At 41.4% G+C, this 18,205-nt stretch overlaps 1 protein-coding gene across 5 annotated transcripts in view; it reads right to left on the reverse strand.

The window, feature by feature from the left end:
* ARAP2 (ArfGAP with RhoGAP domain, ankyrin repeat and PH domain 2) overlaps nt 1-18,205 on the reverse strand; it is a 416,250-nt gene that overhangs the window by 77,569 nt on the left and 320,476 nt on the right. For all 5 annotated transcript variants that reach the window (XM_056556214.1, XM_056556235.1, XM_056556204.1 and 2 more), the window contains 4 exons: nt 5,310-5,457; nt 5,167-5,235; nt 1,279-1,359; nt 637-754 (listed from right to left, as the gene is read on the reverse strand). In XM_056556214.1, the coding sequence (XP_056412189.1) occupies nt 637-754; nt 1,279-1,359; nt 5,167-5,235; nt 5,310-5,457 (416 nt within the window). The remainder of the gene's footprint in view (nt 1-636; nt 755-1,278; nt 1,360-5,166; nt 5,236-5,309; nt 5,458-18,205) is intronic.

An 18,205-nucleotide genomic window follows, 5' to 3' on the forward strand; every position in this document is an offset into this window, starting at 1 on the left:
ATATTTTGTCCTTTTTATGTTTCTGCTAAAGGCCCAAAACACCATTTTCCCCTTTTACACCCACATCACAGGTCCTTGAGCCACAATCTTCTCATCACAGTTCAGCCCCACTTTACTCCACAAGCTCCACATCTCCTGGTGAATTTGTAGGTCCGAATTACAAGCCATGCCCCTTCCCACAAGCCATGCCCTGCAAAGACACTTTCCTCTGGGAGGAAATGAGGATGAGATATGAGGTCAGGATATGAGGACGGGATATGAGGACAGAATATGATGACAGGAGCATCATTGTTGCTTTTCCTCTCCCATAAGGTTTAGGTAGGAAGAACGGGCTAATCCAGATACTCTACTAGTAGTTAAGAAGTAATAGTGACCAACCATTTTCAAAAACTGTCAGCTGAATGTTCATTCGGCCAACAGATATTTATCCTGACATAAATGTTTGGCTTGAGGGGAAGGCATATAAGCCATACAAAAATAGCTCTGGCAGCAGCTTATCTCTCCAAGAATATAAGGCCAGATGGTTAAAATCTAATATGTCTGACACTTGCTTCCACATCTATCCTCATCTGTCGATGGAGACTTGGAAGGCCACTATACACTTTAGAAAGTTTACAGCTAAACACACACACACACCAAGTTCTCCATTTGCGATCACTTCAAACGTGGTCCAAAACAATTCCTTTGACAGGCTGATATTTCGAATGCCAGCTACACAAGTTGTAAGTTCTGCAGCTCCCATATTTGGTGATACCTGTAACAAAAAGATGCACTAAGAAAAAACAAATACTGATACTTTAAATTATTTACTATATCAATGAGTATCTTATGTGTCTTATGTAATCAATACTAAAATGAATTATCACTGCCTAGCAAGTTGTTGAGAACTGGGAGCAGTCAAAATGGCAGCTTTGGGGGATCAGGGTATGTGAGTATAATTTCTTTGTCAATTTAATACCACTCCAGCCATATATAAAAAGAGTGTATGCTTGGACAACCCCATTAAAGCTGTCATGTGTCAGCCCCTGCATCTCTTAGGCCTTCCTTTAAACACAGTATAGCTGCTCTCTTCAAACAACAGCACCACATCTGCCCTCATGTTATGTGTATCGTCACCACTGACCTCCATTCACTTCAAAGGAAGTGAGACACATTGTAAGTCACAAACTATGGACAGAAGTGGTGCTTTTTCTGGAAGAAAGAATCTATGTTTTTCTTATCTTGCATAACCCCTTTATATCTTGCATAACCCCTAAATATCTTGCATATTTCCCTTACCCTTATAATAACACACATGTCAAGATCCTTTCTTTCTAAAAATACTTCAAGCAGCAAGTCTCCCGACTGTGGAATCTGAATCTAAAATACACAAAAAGATACAAGAATTTTAGTATTGTGCAGTGTAGGTTTTTCACCATATTTTGTACTATTTTCTAGTGATGTAGGGCTTTTAATTTTTGTATACATAAAAAACATTATATACAATATACCTTTATATAGTATGACAAAAAGTTGAAATGGAATAGGAAACAAGACTACAGTATATATTTTTTCTTTGCCAATGAAGCAGCTATATTTTTAAAATGTGCCTGTCTTTAAAAAAAAAAATAAAAAAAAATAACTTTTGACATGTCTTTGACACGTCAAAAGTTTTGATTGGAAAAGATCTCAGTATTCAGATCCCCAAAATGTATTGGACTGAGCAAGTAGAAGCATGTTGTAGGTCGCTGGTAGTTCCCTGGCTTTCAGCGATCACTGTATGCTTTACTAGATGGCCCTATTATAAGGATTACCACTCCCTTCTGTTAACTCGTTCTAATAAATTATTGGGATCTGGACATTGAGACCCTGTGCGAACAAAACAATTGAAATATCTCTGTGACATATCTAAAAGTACAGTATAATTTTGAATACAACACTTTTCACTTTTATGTGGATCAGCATTGTAGAAAAGACCATTATAAGAGTTAAACATTATTATCCAATATAAGAGTTGTATATCCATCATAGTAAATCTGAAGATTTTACCACTGTATAACACTCTGGGATGTGCTAATGTTACATTTCTCGAGAAGTGTGTTGTTTTGCAGCTTTCAAAGCACATTGGCAACAGTAAATGCAGATTGAATGTGGGACATGCTTCACTTGTTACTTTATGCCTCTAGTTGTATCAATTGCCGTGACAGTTTTTATTCTAACAAGCTTACATCACTAACATATTTTTATTATTATTTATTTTTATTGCCCCCTTGGTTCCAGGGTTCTGTACTATGGTGAGGCTTAAAATACATAACACAAAAGCAACTACAGTGATGTGATACAGAGAAGTAGCCTTTCCCAGTGCAGTGGCAGCAGCGTTATTGTAGGCTGTATTCATTCTTGAAGAGATGGATATGCAGGTTGCTTTTGAAGGTCTTAATGGTGGGTGAGCACTGGATATGTTGGGATAGCGAGTTCCAGAGTACGAGATAAGTCTTGGAGCCGGTTGTGTGAGATGCTGATGAGGGAAGTACACAGGTAGAGGTCTTGAGAGGATTGGAATTTGTGTGAGGGGTGGTATCTGGGGATTGGATCAGAGATGTATGGAGGGGACAGGTTGTGAATGGCCTTGTATGTCATGTGAACAGCTCGAACTGAATTTGTTGGGAAATGTGTAGCTATTGAAGGGATTGGCAGAGGAGGAGCAAGGGGAGAGGTTGATTAGTTGGGCAAGGATGAATTGGAGAGGAGCAAGAGTGTTTGATAGAAGGTCACAGAAGAGGATGTTACAGTAGTCATAGAAACATAGAATGTGTCTGCAGATAAGAACCATTTGGCCCACCTAGTCTGCCCAATATTTCTCAATACTTTGAATAGTCAGCGTCCCTGTCTTATATAAAGGATAACCTTTTTCCTATGCTATGCATGCTTGAACTCCTTCACTGGCCCTCATTTACTTAGAAAATCGGGTTGTAAGTCTATCTTGCTTTCTTACCCGACTGCTTTTTTCCCCTGGTATTTATTATTATGTCGCATCCTGTTTGTCGCACGTGGGTTTTGGTTTCCAACTCCTCTGAGTTGTCGGGAAAAAATCCACAACAATTCAACAAATTCGGGTTGGAAACCTTTATAAATACGTGGCAAAGCTCAGAAATGTCGGGTTACGCCCCTTTTTCGGGTTTGGGAGAATCCACATCGGGTCCGTCGGGAAAAAATGTTGCATCCTGTCACAGACTGGTGCACGATGTCTGCGACATGTTGCAGACAAAGATGCGCCAAAAAAACCCGACAAAACAAGTCGGGTTTAGAATAGTTAATGAGGGCCACTGTGTTTGCTCTGTGTTTGCTGCAACCACTTTCCATGCATCCACTACTATTCCATGCATCCACAACTCTCTCAGTAAAGTAATGCTTCCTGATATCACTGCATAAACCTTTGCCCCTCTAATTTGAAACTATGTCCTCTTGTGGTAGTTTTTCTTTTAAATATCCTCTCTTCCTTTACTGTGTTAATTTTCTTCAGTGTAAATAAAAGTTTCTATCATATCTCCTCTGTCTCGTCTTTCTTCCAAAGCTATACATGTTAAGGCCCTTTAACCTTTTCTGGTAAGGAGTCCATGCGGGATATTATGAAGGCATGTACGATTAGTTTTGTTGCATCAGAGTTGAGGAATGATTGAATTCGTAAAATGTTTTTAGGATGAAGGCGGAGGAATGTAGTAAGGTTCTGGATGTAGGGATTGAAAGACAGAAGGTGACTCCATGGCAGCGGGCTTGAGGTACTGCGGAGAGAGTGGAGCCATTGATATCAGTGATTAGTGATTGATAGATCAGGTGTGGGGTGGAGAGAAAGAGGGAAAGATAATGAATTCTGTTTTCTGCATGTGGAGTTTCAGAAAGCAGGAGGAAGATAAAGCTGACAGACACTTTGGAATCTTGGAAAGATGGGAGGTGACTTCTGGACCAGAGAGGTAGATTTAACTGTCATCGGTACATACCAATATACCAATGTCCAAAATTAATTCTCTTTCGACTCTTGAACTGTGATGTTATCCCTACTAAATATATTGAAGTTTTTTCTGCAATAGGTTAAAAAGTAGCAATCCTGAAATGATTTATAACACTCCATAATTAGCCTCCTTTACATCAGTGTTATAATATCTAGACTCTAATAGAAATCCCTGTCTGCAGTCAGTATCTCTGAAAACTACATGTTCCATGATGGCTTGTCCAGGCCTTTCATAGGGAGGGAATATAAGATCACATCTAACAGAAGCTCCTGTTGGAACCAGGAGTCATCCGGATGGTACTGGAGCTTCTCTCCAACCCTTTCAATCTTAATTAATAGATCACTCCCTATTCCAGTATATGGAGAGTTCTAGAACAGCTGGCCGGCCAGGCTGATTAATGATTTAGGCAGCATGAAAATGATGACATTAAATTAAAATTATAAGAAGAATTCTGAAGAGACTTACTTAAATGTCTGACAAAGACAATAGACAAAGAACAGGCTGTAGACTGTGCCCTGGGCAGCAGTATTTATGTTACAGGTGGTGTTCACAAAGCAACCAACCAATATGCAACAATGACAATAGAACATACAGGTATATGCACCTAGTTTCTTGTCATGTAGTACTTCCTTTAGAATAGTGCTTTGGTCTGTTCACACTAGCCTTGTGGGATACTATTTTTATATTGGAAGCCATTGCATCATAATATTTTTTTTTTTTTAAAGACCCAACTAGTTAGAGACAAATTCCATTGTTTTAAATGGTTCATTGAGGTTCTGCATTTTTTTGGTGACAGGAATAGTGTTACATACTATACTAATCTTCCAATAGAATAAATTGGAAAGCTTGTCAGATAATTCTACATATACTGCAAACACAGATGTAAACAGAGCTTTAGTTTGCTTCACTTGCTCAGCAGTGCTACTCACCCGTACAGAGAAGTTGCTGGGAGGAGAAAAGTAAATAGAATTCTATGTAAGTCTCTCATTCAGTCTGCTTAAATTGAACAACAGGGTCTCCTAAGATACATTTTTTGATAATTTTAGCCAAGAAGCTTACCAGCACAGATGAGTGACACTTCTAAAGATGTAAACACATGGAGTAAAGTGGCCCCTGAAATCTCCTTAAAATAACCAATCTCATAATTTTATATAATTGAAAAGGAACAATGTATCACCTGGATGTCATTCCATTTGGTAATAAAACGGTTTTCAATATCGATTTGTTGAAGTTGTTCCTGGCTTACCTATTAAAAAATACAAAATGATCACCACCCAAGCTTTTCTAACCATTAAAGCATCCAAATGTAAAATATCTTACATTAAAAATTGCAGCAAATAACTGGATCATCTCCTCTACAACACGGACCTCTGCATTATGTATTCCATTGGTTTGAAAGAGGCAAGGGGCGAATGCTTTAGCTAAATAGTGTGAATCAAGATGATTGACATCTGAGCATTTTTGTATTCTGTTGAAAGAGAAAATGATACATTGTCACAGAGGACATTTGGGTGATTGAGAAGGTTGAAAAATGGATTGATCCTTGAAGCCATATCTTCTTCTTATAAACAAGTTCAATAACTATGATTTAAATATAATAACATTAATCATAGAGAAACATGAAGGTACATGAGTCAACCCAATTTCCCAGTCTACCTAGCCTATGTCACAGTGAAATGTCAGAAATTTTGATTGCTGAAGGTTCCAGGCGTTAAGACCCAATGGTGATCTATGGAATGAAAACAAAATTTAGAAACAACTATCGATTGCTAGGGGATAGTCATGTGAGAATGCCCATTGACATATGCAGAGGTCACTGCATGGAGCTGAAGAAGGGATGAGCTTAGGTGTCTATTACCTAAAATTAATGTAATCCTATGTTATCTGCTGCCAACTATAAAATAAAGGAGCTACCAGTGGATTAAAGTGTACCTGTCATTTGCAAAAAAAAAACTTTTTATATAAGGTAGATCATAACACCATATGTATAATTGTAATATACATTGGTTAAAATATATGTATATTTTTGGGTGAAAAAATTCTGTCTTTTCCCTGCAGCTATTGCCTGTGTGTCTCTGTGCAGAGACAAAATGCATGAACTGTGGGCTGGACAAGCAGGGCTCTGTACACTGAGGACAAGCAGGGCTCTGTGCTGTGAGGACAAGCAGGGCTCTGTGCAGTGAGGACAAGCAGGGTTCTGTGCAGTGAAGACAAGCAGGATTCTGTGCAGTGAGGACAAGCAGGGCTCTGTACACTGAGGACAAGCAGGGCTCTGTACACTGAGGAAAAGCAGGGTTCTGTGCAGTGAGGACAAGCTGGGTTCTGTGCAGTGAGGACAAGGGGGGTTCTGTGCAGTGAGGCCAAGCAGGGTTCTGAGCACTGAGGACAAGCAGGGTTCTGAGCACTGAGGACAAGCAGGGCTCTGTGCAGTGAGGACAAGCAGGGCTATGAGCACTGAGGACAAGCAGGGCTCTGTGCACTGAGGACAAGCAGGGCTCTGTGCAGTGATGGCAAGCAGGATTCTGAGCACTGAGGACAAGCAGGGCTCTGTGCACTGAGGACAAGCAGGGCTCTGTGCAGTGATGGCAAGCAGGATTCTGTGCACTGAGGACAAGCAGGGCTCTGTACACTGAAGACAAGCAGGACTCTGTACACTGAGGACAAGCAGGGCTCTGTACACTGAGGACAAGCAGGGCTCTGTGCACTAAGGACAAGCAGGGGCTCCGTACACTGAGGACAAACAGACATGGTTGCACATCTACAACATGCACAGTGATCTAAGACTTCTCAGCAACATTTATTAAACTGACAGGTTGTTAGTATACTTGATGATCATGAAGTGCAAGCCCGCTAGCCACATCATGGCTACCTGTAAGTAGCAGGTCCCTAACATCCCTAGCGTAAAAATGGCACTGCGCTGAGCGGCGACCACCACCACTGCAACACCAGTTCCCACAGGGGGAATGTCCCACTGGCAGAGCAGCCCCAATGCCGCCCGAACCAGACCCTGGGCCGTGCCTCCCTACAGGTATGCAGCAGCAATGCACACCGCATAGCAGAGCACCAGGGTGAACAGGTAACAAAGCTCACTTACCATGTGCTCCCAGTCAAAGACAGCGAGAATGCAAGAAAGAATAGGGCCCTATGCAGCTTATACTCATATTTATATTGGTATGATCTACATTGAATAAAATGTTTTTGCAAATGACAGGTACATTTTAACTATAGTGATATGGGTCCCAGGGCAAATATTGGATGAAACTCTCCCTTTTATTCCCAAGCTATTCAGCTCTGTCTTCTGGCGGTACAGGCTGTATGAAACACTGGTATTATTGCACAACCTTTGCTAGGTTGAGATACTCATATGCCCTTGAACATTTTTAGACTACAGCCCAAAAGCAGCATGTGGCCTTCAAATGATAGAGCACAGAGCCTTACATCTTAAATGGGATCACACAGACACAGTGGACCAGACTTCCCATCTGTATCACACTGCTCTATACAGCAGTTAGGATCATACACTGTCTCCCTATAGTAGTTAGGTCCCCACACTGCCCCTGTATAGTAGTTAGATCCCCTATACTACCCCTATATAAATAGTTGGGCCCCCAAATAGTAGTTAGGCCACTGACACTGTCTACTTTCCCTGTGACCTTGATTATTATGCCCTGTTGAGTGTGTTCTTGCAATACACTTGCAGATAGAAGGCTGGCTCCAGTAGGGCTTGCTTCAAATAGGCGGAGGGTATTTTACCAGTATTCACATATATCAGAAGCTTGGGGAGGCTGGGTGGTCTGTATTAATGAACGAGCACTAAAACTGGTGATGATCTTGGTTCCTTATATTAGTATATGTCCTCGGAGATTAGAGAATATAGAGAAATGATGCAGCACTGATATAATGTCCATATGATATTTATTACAAAGCAACATGTAAAATATCATAGGAACATTTAAAAAGGTGTTCTATCACTTCCCTGTATATACTAAAATCCCTGGGAAATACTGTGTATGCATATAAGGAACCAAGACCAGATAAAGCTGTAGAGATCACCAACTTTCCCAGGCTTCTGATTTACACAGGCAGAGGAGACAGAGCTGCTGAATGAGGAAAGGGTCATACCTGCCTGTCACAAAATTCTCTGCATCTGCATTTCAAAAATGTCTTCCAGGAGTCTGTGGCTGCAGTCACTTGAGGGGGCGGAACGTGTCGGCAGTTGTTTCCCTGTGTGTGGGGGAGTCAGCTGCACCGATTATTTACAGTCCGGAGAAGCCATATGGGCACATAGGGAGTACTTTCAACTTTGTTTGTGTCTAATAAAGAAACACACACAACTAAAAGCTGAAGTTTTGACCAGGCAGTGCAGGGGACAAGGGGCTGCTTGAGCCCCCCAGGATTGAATTGGCCTTGGACAGCTGCCCCTTTTGCCCTGTGTTAAAGAAGATGGCCCGACATTTGCCTCTAGGACAGGCCCCATTTTTTTTGGTGGGCTTGATAACAGTCACACCACGATAATTGCAGTCCTTACGGGCTTGATAACAGTTGCACCACGATAATTGCAGTCCTTACACCACTGGATGCTACCTTTCCCTGTATTTCTGTCTTGAAATGAGCTGATGAAATGATCAATGATCCTTCCCAGTATACACAGCACATGGGCAATGTAAAAAGTTTAATATTTCAGAGTGTTTTTAGTAAACCCTATCACAAATGGTTTAAAACAGACTGAACATAAAACAGACTGAAAACAAGTTTACATAATATATACAATGATGTAAATACTGTCCACACACTTTTAGTCAATTATTATTAATAGTATATTAAGGCATTATCTTTTTTCCATATGTAATTTATCAACTACTTAATAGGTGTGTTACATGGGCCACATAACGTGAGCATTGAGGCACTGTGCCAATTTGTTATGGACAGTATCCAAAATGAACATCAAAAAGTATTACAGAATTATGATAGCTCAGTTCTTTTGCATTAAATATATGTACATGTAGTGTACAAAATTCTATCGCAGTTAAATATGAAATATTTATAAACTCATTATTTCCCTACAGAAATGTTGCTAGAATTCTGCTACACATTAGCAGTATTCCACTTAATGTTTGTACTTATTTTTTTTTTGTGAGAATGGTTACTGACTCTCTAGCAGAACAAATTCCTGTGAAAATGTCAAGAAAGAGTCTGGAAGAGTAATCCCGAGAGTCAATGTTTACTTATGGATTTTGCTGATCTTCATTACCTCACCCTTTAACAGAACATCGGTATCTAGAGTACCATTACGTTGCTGTGGAAGCAGCAGAGAGAGCATTTTGCTGCGGTAATGTACAGCCGAGTAGACCAGTACATTTATTTCCAGTCTAAACATGTATGATTTTCATTATCCACATTTTATGGACATTGCACTTTTTTGTTATCTGCTTTGCAAATCACAGCAGACACATTTCTACATCAATAAGAGAAAACTGACATTTGGAGGAAGCTATTAATATATTATCTGTGTTTTAATTCCCCTTTAAAATTATACTAATCTCTTTTTTCAGGCAGTGCTTTGGTGCACCTTCTGTGAATATATTCAATTCCAGCATTTCTATTACAACTTTATATATATATATATATATATATATATATATATATATATATATATTTATTTATTTTTTTATTAAAGGGGTTGTGCGCTGCCCTGCAGTTCGGAGCTCCGCTCACAGCGTCCGGAAGTTCATTAGTCAGAATGCTGTGTGCGGGCTTCCGTGTTCACGGCCGCCGGGCATGACGTCATGCCCGGCCCCTTTGTGACGTCTCGCTCGCCCCCTCGTGACATCACGCCAGCCCCCTCTACCAAAGACGGAAGCCCGCACACAGCGTTCGGAGTAATGAACTGCAGGGCAGCGCACAACCCCTTTAAACAATTATCAGCTAATAGAACAAGTTAGTACAAACAATAAATGTCCAAGAAAAAGGTAAAAGGAGATAACATAAATGGAAGGAATAACCAAGCCATAATACCAGTCTGAAGAGGAAGTCAATTAATGCATATGGCAGCAAATTTGAAATCTCGTGAATGTCCCTGAGTCCTCCGTGAGCAAAAATAGCAAGAAGCATCACCTCCCACACTTACCCACAAATCAATTTCCCCCTCCCCATACAAGCGGACTGAGCATTACCCCCGACAGAAAGGCCACATTCATTACTTTAGCCCCTCCTCCAACTCTCAGGGGATTCTGCAGGGAATAACAATTAAAGAATAGGACCGGCAAACGAGATCAATCCAACTGAAGCACTCCGAGGGAACCTCGCAGAGCCTACATACTGTACCACGTGGTGTACTAGAATGGGTGAACAATTTCCGCAATCCCCTGAGAGTCAAAGTGAGTTACAATAAAAGATTTCCATTTCTGAATGAAATGCTTAGTACCCGAGTCACAATGGCGTTCTGTATCCAATCTGTCAACCCCCAGAAAGATCTGGAGTGACTGAATCAAACCATTTTTCAAAAAGGTATTGTAACCCCACTAAAAGAACATTATGAAAAAAATGCAGAATCTTCCTCGCCTCCTCCTTGTCCCCCTCAGGTGGGCACAACTTGTGGAAGCCCGCCAGGATGGTGTCAGTGATGTCGTCATCCCCAGTCCATCTCTCCCATGTATGAAAAATCTGTTTAAGGTCAATTTTCAAAAGACGGTTGTGAAAAGCTAAATAAAGAGCAGAGATCGATGCCCTCCCAGGGCTCTCGTCTATGATCTCATCTAGGGAGTGTGTCAGTGTCCTGCGTGAGGTCCCTAAGCCGGGAAGACAGAAAGTGTATACTTGATTGGCATATAGGATGTGAGAGTGAGGGAGCCCAAAGGAACTCCTGGAAGGAACCATCTACAGCCTTCACTATGCATTAGATCCCTGCTGTCGTGATGCCCCCAGAGGCCCATAGCAACAACCAAGGGGAGGACCTTCCCTGCAGGAACTCTGAAGGGCATTCTCTTGGAGAGGAGGAACAGGAGGCCAAAAGTGCCAGCTCTATTACAACTTTTGAACATTTGTTGTTATTTTATGACAAATATCTAGGACAGTGTTCAAATGAGGGGGTGTATCTAACCCTGGCATTATCCAAAAGCTGTATAGAAGCTATGTTGTCTTCAGTATATTTTTTTGTGTTGGGAAGCAAAATATATGCCTTTAAGTTTGTGCTTTTTAAACCTGACACCACCTCTGTCAATACCCTCATTTTTGCTACCTAATAGTTGCCAGAAGAGGTTCCCCATCATGTTTTACACTTTATGCCATGAATTTTGTTATGTTTGAACTTTATGCAATGAACCTGCTATTGACATTTAATACAGTGTTAATTTTTTTTCTATGTCTTTATTATTTTGAATTTGACTGCCTTGTTGTGGTTATATTGTGGAATGACTGAAAACAGGGAACAATGTGATTAAACGATTTTATAGGTTTATATGGGAGAAGCTCCTAGAAAGTGTAAGGTCCCTTGTTCAACCCAGCCTTCCTTTAGTCCAGCGGTAGGAAGTGTAAAGAGAGGGAGTACATGGTAGGTGTTCACACTGGTGTGGTGCTCTGAGGCGGCCATTGTTGCTGAGGTAGTTTGCCTGTGAGGCAGTGTGGCCCAGAGCCGGGGGTTTGGTCAGGCAGCAGTGGGTCTTCTTGGTTACTGGGTCATTCCCCCTGTGGGCTTGGTGTCGCAGTGGCGGTTGTAAACACCTTGCGCTGTGCAAATGTTAGTCCAGTGACACACTCTTTTCAGTTGGCCTTGACATGGCAAATGGACTTGCACGTTTTAACCAAAAGGTACAATTACAACCTGTTCATTTTTTAAATTATGCTGAGAAGCAATTAGATCACAGTACATGTTGTGGATGTGCAGCCACGTTCTGTTTCTCTATTTAGGAGTTTTATTTAAGGTGTGAAGAGCGTCTGAAGCCCCCCAGCTCCTCTTTTTATGATGTTGACTACAGTATTGCCCTGGGTATACATGAAAAAAAAAAGACTTCAGTGAAGTTAGCAGTAAAGACATAGGGGGAGATTTATCAAAACCTGTCCAGAGGAAAAGTTGCTGAGTTGCCCATCAGATCACTTCTTTAATTTTTCAGAGGTCTTTTCAAAAATGAAAGAAGTGATCTGATTGGTTGCTATGGGCAACTCAGCAACTTTTCCTCTGGACAGGTTTTAATAAATCTCCCTCATAGTTTTTCAACCAAAAACAAAGGGTCACATGTCATATAGGTCAGATAGCTGAAAGAGCTACAGCTAGAAAGCATAAGCATTGCAAGAGTTTCTTTGCAGTCTAGTCATCTGTGATCACGTTTTGACTTTTTTTGTTTGCAAAAAATGCTGTTAGTTTTTTGCAATTTGCGGTTATTTCCCTGAACCAAGTAGAGTAGATTATGTTATCTTTAAAGGGGTTATCCAGGAAAAAACTTTTTATTATATATCAACTGGCACCAGAAAATTAAACAGATTTGTAAATTACTTCTATTAAAAAATTGTAATCCTTTCAGTACTTATGAACTGCTGAAGTTGAGTTTTTCTTTTCTGTCTAAGTGCTCTCTGATGACAACTGTCTTTGGAACTGTCCAGAGTAGAAGCAAATTCCCATAGCAAACCTCGTCTACTCTGTGCAGTTCTCGAGACAAGCAGAGATGTCAGCAAAGAGCACTGTTGCCAGACAGAAAAGAACAACTGAACTTCAACAACTGATAATTATTGGAAGGATTAAGATTTTTTTAGTAGAAGTAATTTACAAATCTGTTTAACTTTCTGATAAAAAAAAAAAAAAGCTTTTGCCTGGAATACCCCGGAACACACGCAACTGCCATCTTGCTTGACACCCACATCAAGGGATTTGGAACCAAGAGCATCACTTACAGTGCCCCCCACTACACAACAACAACAAAAAAACTGGTACAGCTATGGGACCCCAAAAGCCTGCCTGACCATGACTAGATTAGGCACTCTGAGGCCCACTCAGCCTGCAGGTTCCATTTTAAGTGGCATTCCCATGTGGCTGTGCCCAGTGGCCTTCTGATAACATGTGCACTTGTTCTTGCTAATGCATGTTGTTCACTTTCTTAGTGGTATTGTTTGTATTTTTTTTTTTGCTGTGTACAGCATAATGATAGAGATAAAGTTTTTTTTTAAATATGAAAAAAATAGTTAATAATACATTATTATCTTTACACAAGCCACAATGTTATCAGTACTAAAGAAGGTGTAGACCTTCAATAGCGCTCAGCTGAATAGTATAACATACCCACACACACCCACGCACACACACACACACACACACACATGCACACATGCAAACAATAGATGATCTTGTGTGTTCATGCACCCTAATGATTATTGAGGCACCCTAATGGTTATTAAGGCACCCTAATGATTATTGAGGCACCCTAATGATTATTGGCACCCTATGATTATTAAGGTACTGGGTGAGTGGATTGTGCTAAATATTCAATATATTGGATTTTTTTTATGTTCATATGAAAAACATGAATTTACAAATTGCAAGGTCATCACCTCCAAGGAAGTTGTTCTCTTCTTACATAATTCAGAAAATACATGTTCATTTCAATAGTAAATTGCCTATATTCTGCTAACAATGTCAACAATGAGAGCACAGCTAAGGAGAATTTGAACTTACTGCAACCTCATTGCTGAATGACTTATCTAATTGATCAGTTTTGCTCTCAAGGTCTGTTTGACATGCTATAATATGAGGGCATTTTAGTTACCATATTAAGAAATGTGACCCATAGTTCTACTTAACTGAACTTAAATCATTATCGAATTTGAAGCATTCTAAGTTTGCTTCATTTACTGTGGGGGTCCTTGACTTGCCATTATAAAGACATTAAAATGCTTAAAGAATATTTCAGATAATGAAATATATCAGAAAACCGCTTGCATGTAATTCCTAACATAGGACTGAAAATTATTGCATAATATGGCTATTATGTATGAGCTACCTCAATGCCAATATTGGCAACGCATGATTGTCATCCAAGCACTGAGGTAGTTTAACATAGAAACATAGAAGGTGTCAGCAGATAAGAACCATTTGGCCTATCTAGTATGCCCAATATTAATTATGTTTTGTTTTTTTCTTTTTATTTGACTACTATGCTTCAAGGGCTGTAAAATTAGGTATTTCATAACATAGTGTGTGTGTGTTTGATGGTAGTCTCACAATTCTAATGTTTATTTTTATCAACATAGAAAATGAGTGTTGTCTCAGGTTTTCCCAGGTTGCAGTGTGGCCCAAAACATTGCATCACTTATTACATCACTGATGGAGCGTCCACTGGGTTGTGGGGAGATCATTTTCCACAGGGCTGCAGGGAATTGTAGCTCAGCTTTGCTGTAAAGGGTGGGGTGGCTGATATGTAGGAAGGAGAAAAGTGACCTCACACTTACAAACAAGGAATCCTAGGACTTGTAGTTGGAGGAAAGCAGTTGCCCAAAATGACAATCTAGTACCTATTTCTAAAAAGTTTGCTTCTGTTTATACCATACATAAAAACAAAAACAATACATCTGTATCTTAGGGCACCTTCTACTGTTCATGTCATGCATTTTCCTGTATATTTCAATTTTGGAACACCATACAGGTCAGATTATTTAGATTAAACTGTACAAACGGATGTAGCAGAGTTGAGCTTGTCATACAGGCCCCCTCTTGGCAACATCCTGGTGTGTAGTCAGTTATTTTACACAGTATTTCAGGAAAACGGACCCTGTAATACAGCCCTAAATAGTCGAATGATGATAAACTAGTGAAAACAGTACACAATGGACTAGATCGTGTATTAGTTTGCTAGAGCTATAAGGCTATTCTGCCTATATACTCTATGTGTATCATATATTCAATGAGGCGTTCAGCTCATTCGGCGTGTATGAAAATAAAGAAAAATTGTTGTGGGGCATTGGTGACTAAAGTAAAGAGATGAAAGATTAGTCATCAACTTTTTTGTTTAACATAGTTGGAAAATACACAGCGCTTAGGAAACGGTAATGAGTGGAAATCCCAGAAAGAAAATAATATCCTGATTATGTCATTATTCTTTCTAATTACTGTCATTTCAATTCTCCTGTGAGAAAAGACACATTTGTTTGTCTACTAATGGCTGCAAATCAGCAGGTATTCTTAGAGAATTGCTCTAGACCACATGATCAAACCTAGAGACAAGGCAAAATGTACTTAGATAGAATGCTTTCATTAAAATAATGGCCGATTCTACCGGCAACATGTGTATTGTACTTAATTAAGGTAGGAACTTATGTTCAACAAAACCAATATCATTTAAACATCTAAAATGTATGAAAGGCACCGTGTAATTGGTATCCATTGTGATTAGGAAAAGTAGTCAGTTTATGGCCTAAACCAAACTATTTGTGTGAACAGTCTGATCAAACAAGCTCCTCAGTCCACCTGAACAGGATTTGCATGTGCTCTACTAGACTGGAGATAAGCATTGCCATTGACTTCAATATTTCAAAAAACAGGATCCATCTGGCGTTGAACTTTCTAAATGTCACCCAAAAAGGCAGTCACCTCAAAATATTTAAGAAAAATGGCCCACATAAGTAAAGGAATATATGCCAAGTAGAGATGAGCGAACTTACAGTAAATTCGATTCGTCACGAACTTCTCAGCTCGGCGGTTGCTGACTTTTCCTGCATAAATTAGTTCAGCTTTCCGGTGCTCCGGTGGGCTGGAAAAGGTGGATACAGTCCTAGGAAAGAGTCTCCTAGGACTGTATCCACCATTTCCAGCCCACGGGAGCACCTGAATGCTGAACTAATTTATGCAGGAAAAGTCATCAACTGCCGAGCCGAGAAGTTCGTGACGAATCAAATTTACTGTAAGTTCGCTCATCTCTAATGCCAAGCATTGCCTTCACCTCTTCTGAGAGGGATATCTTTATGTACTTTGGCTTAATGTTCCTCCATTTTATGGTTAATTATCCAAGGGCTTTTTGTGTAGAGTCAAACCATAACCCCTTAACGACGCAGGATGTAAATGTACGTCCTGGTGACGTGGTACTTAACGCACCAGGACATACATTTACGTCCCATTCATAAACGAGAGCATCGGAGTGATGCTTGGGTCATGCGCAGCAGGTCCCAGGTGATAGCAGCCAGGGACACGCCGCTAATGGCTGACATCCGCGATCGCGCGGATGTCCACCACTATCCCCTCAGATGTCGTGATCAATACAGATCCGTGATCCGATCATCCCTGAAAGGCAGAGAGAGATCTCCTCACCTGCCTCCGCTGCCTTTCACAGGTCTCCTGCATTGGTCTTAGATCGAGCAGACCAGAGCAGGAGATGACCGATAACACTGATTATTGCTATGCTCTATGCATAGTACTGAATAGTATTAGCAATCAAATGACTATTAAAGTGTAAAAATAAAAGTTAAAAAGTTGAAAAAAGTTACTAAAAAATTTAAAAATCCCCTCCCCAAATAAAAATGTAAATTGTCGCATTTTCCCCATTTCACCCCAAAAAGAGTAAGCAATTTTTTTTATAAACAAATTTGGTATCGCCATGTGTGTTAAGATCTTAAATATTGAAATATAATGTTAACCCCTTAAGGACCCAGGACGTACTAGAACATCTTGGCACCCTGGGCTTTAAGGACCCAGGACGTACTAGTACGTCCTGGGGTTTCTCCGGTCTCTGCTGTGCCCCGGGCAGAGATCAGAAGCGGATCCCTGCTGAAATGCTTCAGCAAGCATCCAGGGCAAACGCTGGGGGGGGCCATGTCTGCCCCCCATGTCGGCGATCGCCGCAAATCGTGAGGGAAATCTGCGGCAATACTGGGCTGATCAGGTCTCTGGGACCCGACCGCCCAGTAATTTACCATGATTCCGGTTGTCACAGACAGCCAGGACCATGCTAAAGTATAGGAGTGAGGTGGCAAGCCTGCCACCTCCTCCTATCCCCTGCGATTCTTCGGTTAGCTAATCGACCAATCGCAGGGGGGGCGGTTACTTTCTCCCGCCCTGCCCGGCCCCTGGAAGTCCGGAGAGAACGGGAGGAAGACCGGAGGATGCGGCGGGGGACGGGGGAGTGCTGGGGACCGGCCCAGGTACTTACCTCGTCCCTGAAGACCCGGATCCCGACGGCGGCGGTGGCGACAGGTGAGTGGATCTTTGGCTGCGTTGCGGGACCTTTGCAGCAGTCCAGACCGCCGTAAAGTGGTCTGGACTGCTCCATCTGGTCCCCTTACACTACAACTCCCAGCATGCCCAGACAGCCCTTGGCGTCTGGGCATGCTGGGAGTTGCAGTTTTGCAACATCTGGAGGTCCACAGTTTGGAGACCACTGTGCCCTTCCAGATGTTGCAAAACTATACATCCTCAGCATGCCCTTACTGTCCAGGCATGCTGGGAGTTGTAGTTCTGTAACATCTGGCCCTTCAAATGTTGCAGAACTACAACTCCCAGCATGCCTGGACAGTTTTGACACACTGGGAGTTGTAGTTTTGCAACATCTGCAAGAGCACAGATTGGGAACCACTGTATTAGTGGTCTGCAAACTGTAGTCCTCCAGATGTTGCAAAACTACAACTCCAAGCATGCTGGGAGTTGTAGTTCGGCAACATCTGGCTCTAAAGATGTTGCCAAACTACTACTTCCAGCATGCCTGAGAATGTTTGGGAGTTGTGCAACAACTGGAGGCACACTGGTTGGGAAACATTGTCTGTTTCCTAACTCAGTGTTTCCCAACCCGCGTGCCTCCAGCTGTTGAAAAACTATAACTACCAGCATGCACTGATTGACTGTGCATGCGTGGATTGTAGTTTTGCAACAGCTGGAGGTCCCCCCCCCCCCCCCGTGAATGTACAGGGTACATTCACATGGGCAGGGGGCTTACAGTGAGTATCAGGCTGCAAGTTTGCGATGCAGCAAATTTTGCGCGGCAGCTCAAACTCGCGGCGGGAAACTCGCTGTAATCCCCCCCCGTGTGACTGTACCCTAAAAACACTACACTACACTAACACAAAATAAAATAAAAAGTAAAAAACACTACATATACACATACCCCTACACAGCCCCCCTCCCCTCCCCAATAAAAATGAAAAACGTCTGGTACGCCACTGTTTCCAAAATGGAGCCTCCAGCTGTTGCAAAACAACAACTCCCAGTATTGCCAGACAGCCGTTGACTGTCCAAGCATGCTGGGAGT

This window comes from Hyla sarda, chromosome 1, assembly GCF_029499605.1.
Source record: "Hyla sarda isolate aHylSar1 chromosome 1, aHylSar1.hap1, whole genome shotgun sequence".
Taxonomy (NCBI): Eukaryota; Metazoa; Chordata; class Amphibia; order Anura; family Hylidae; genus Hyla; species Hyla sarda.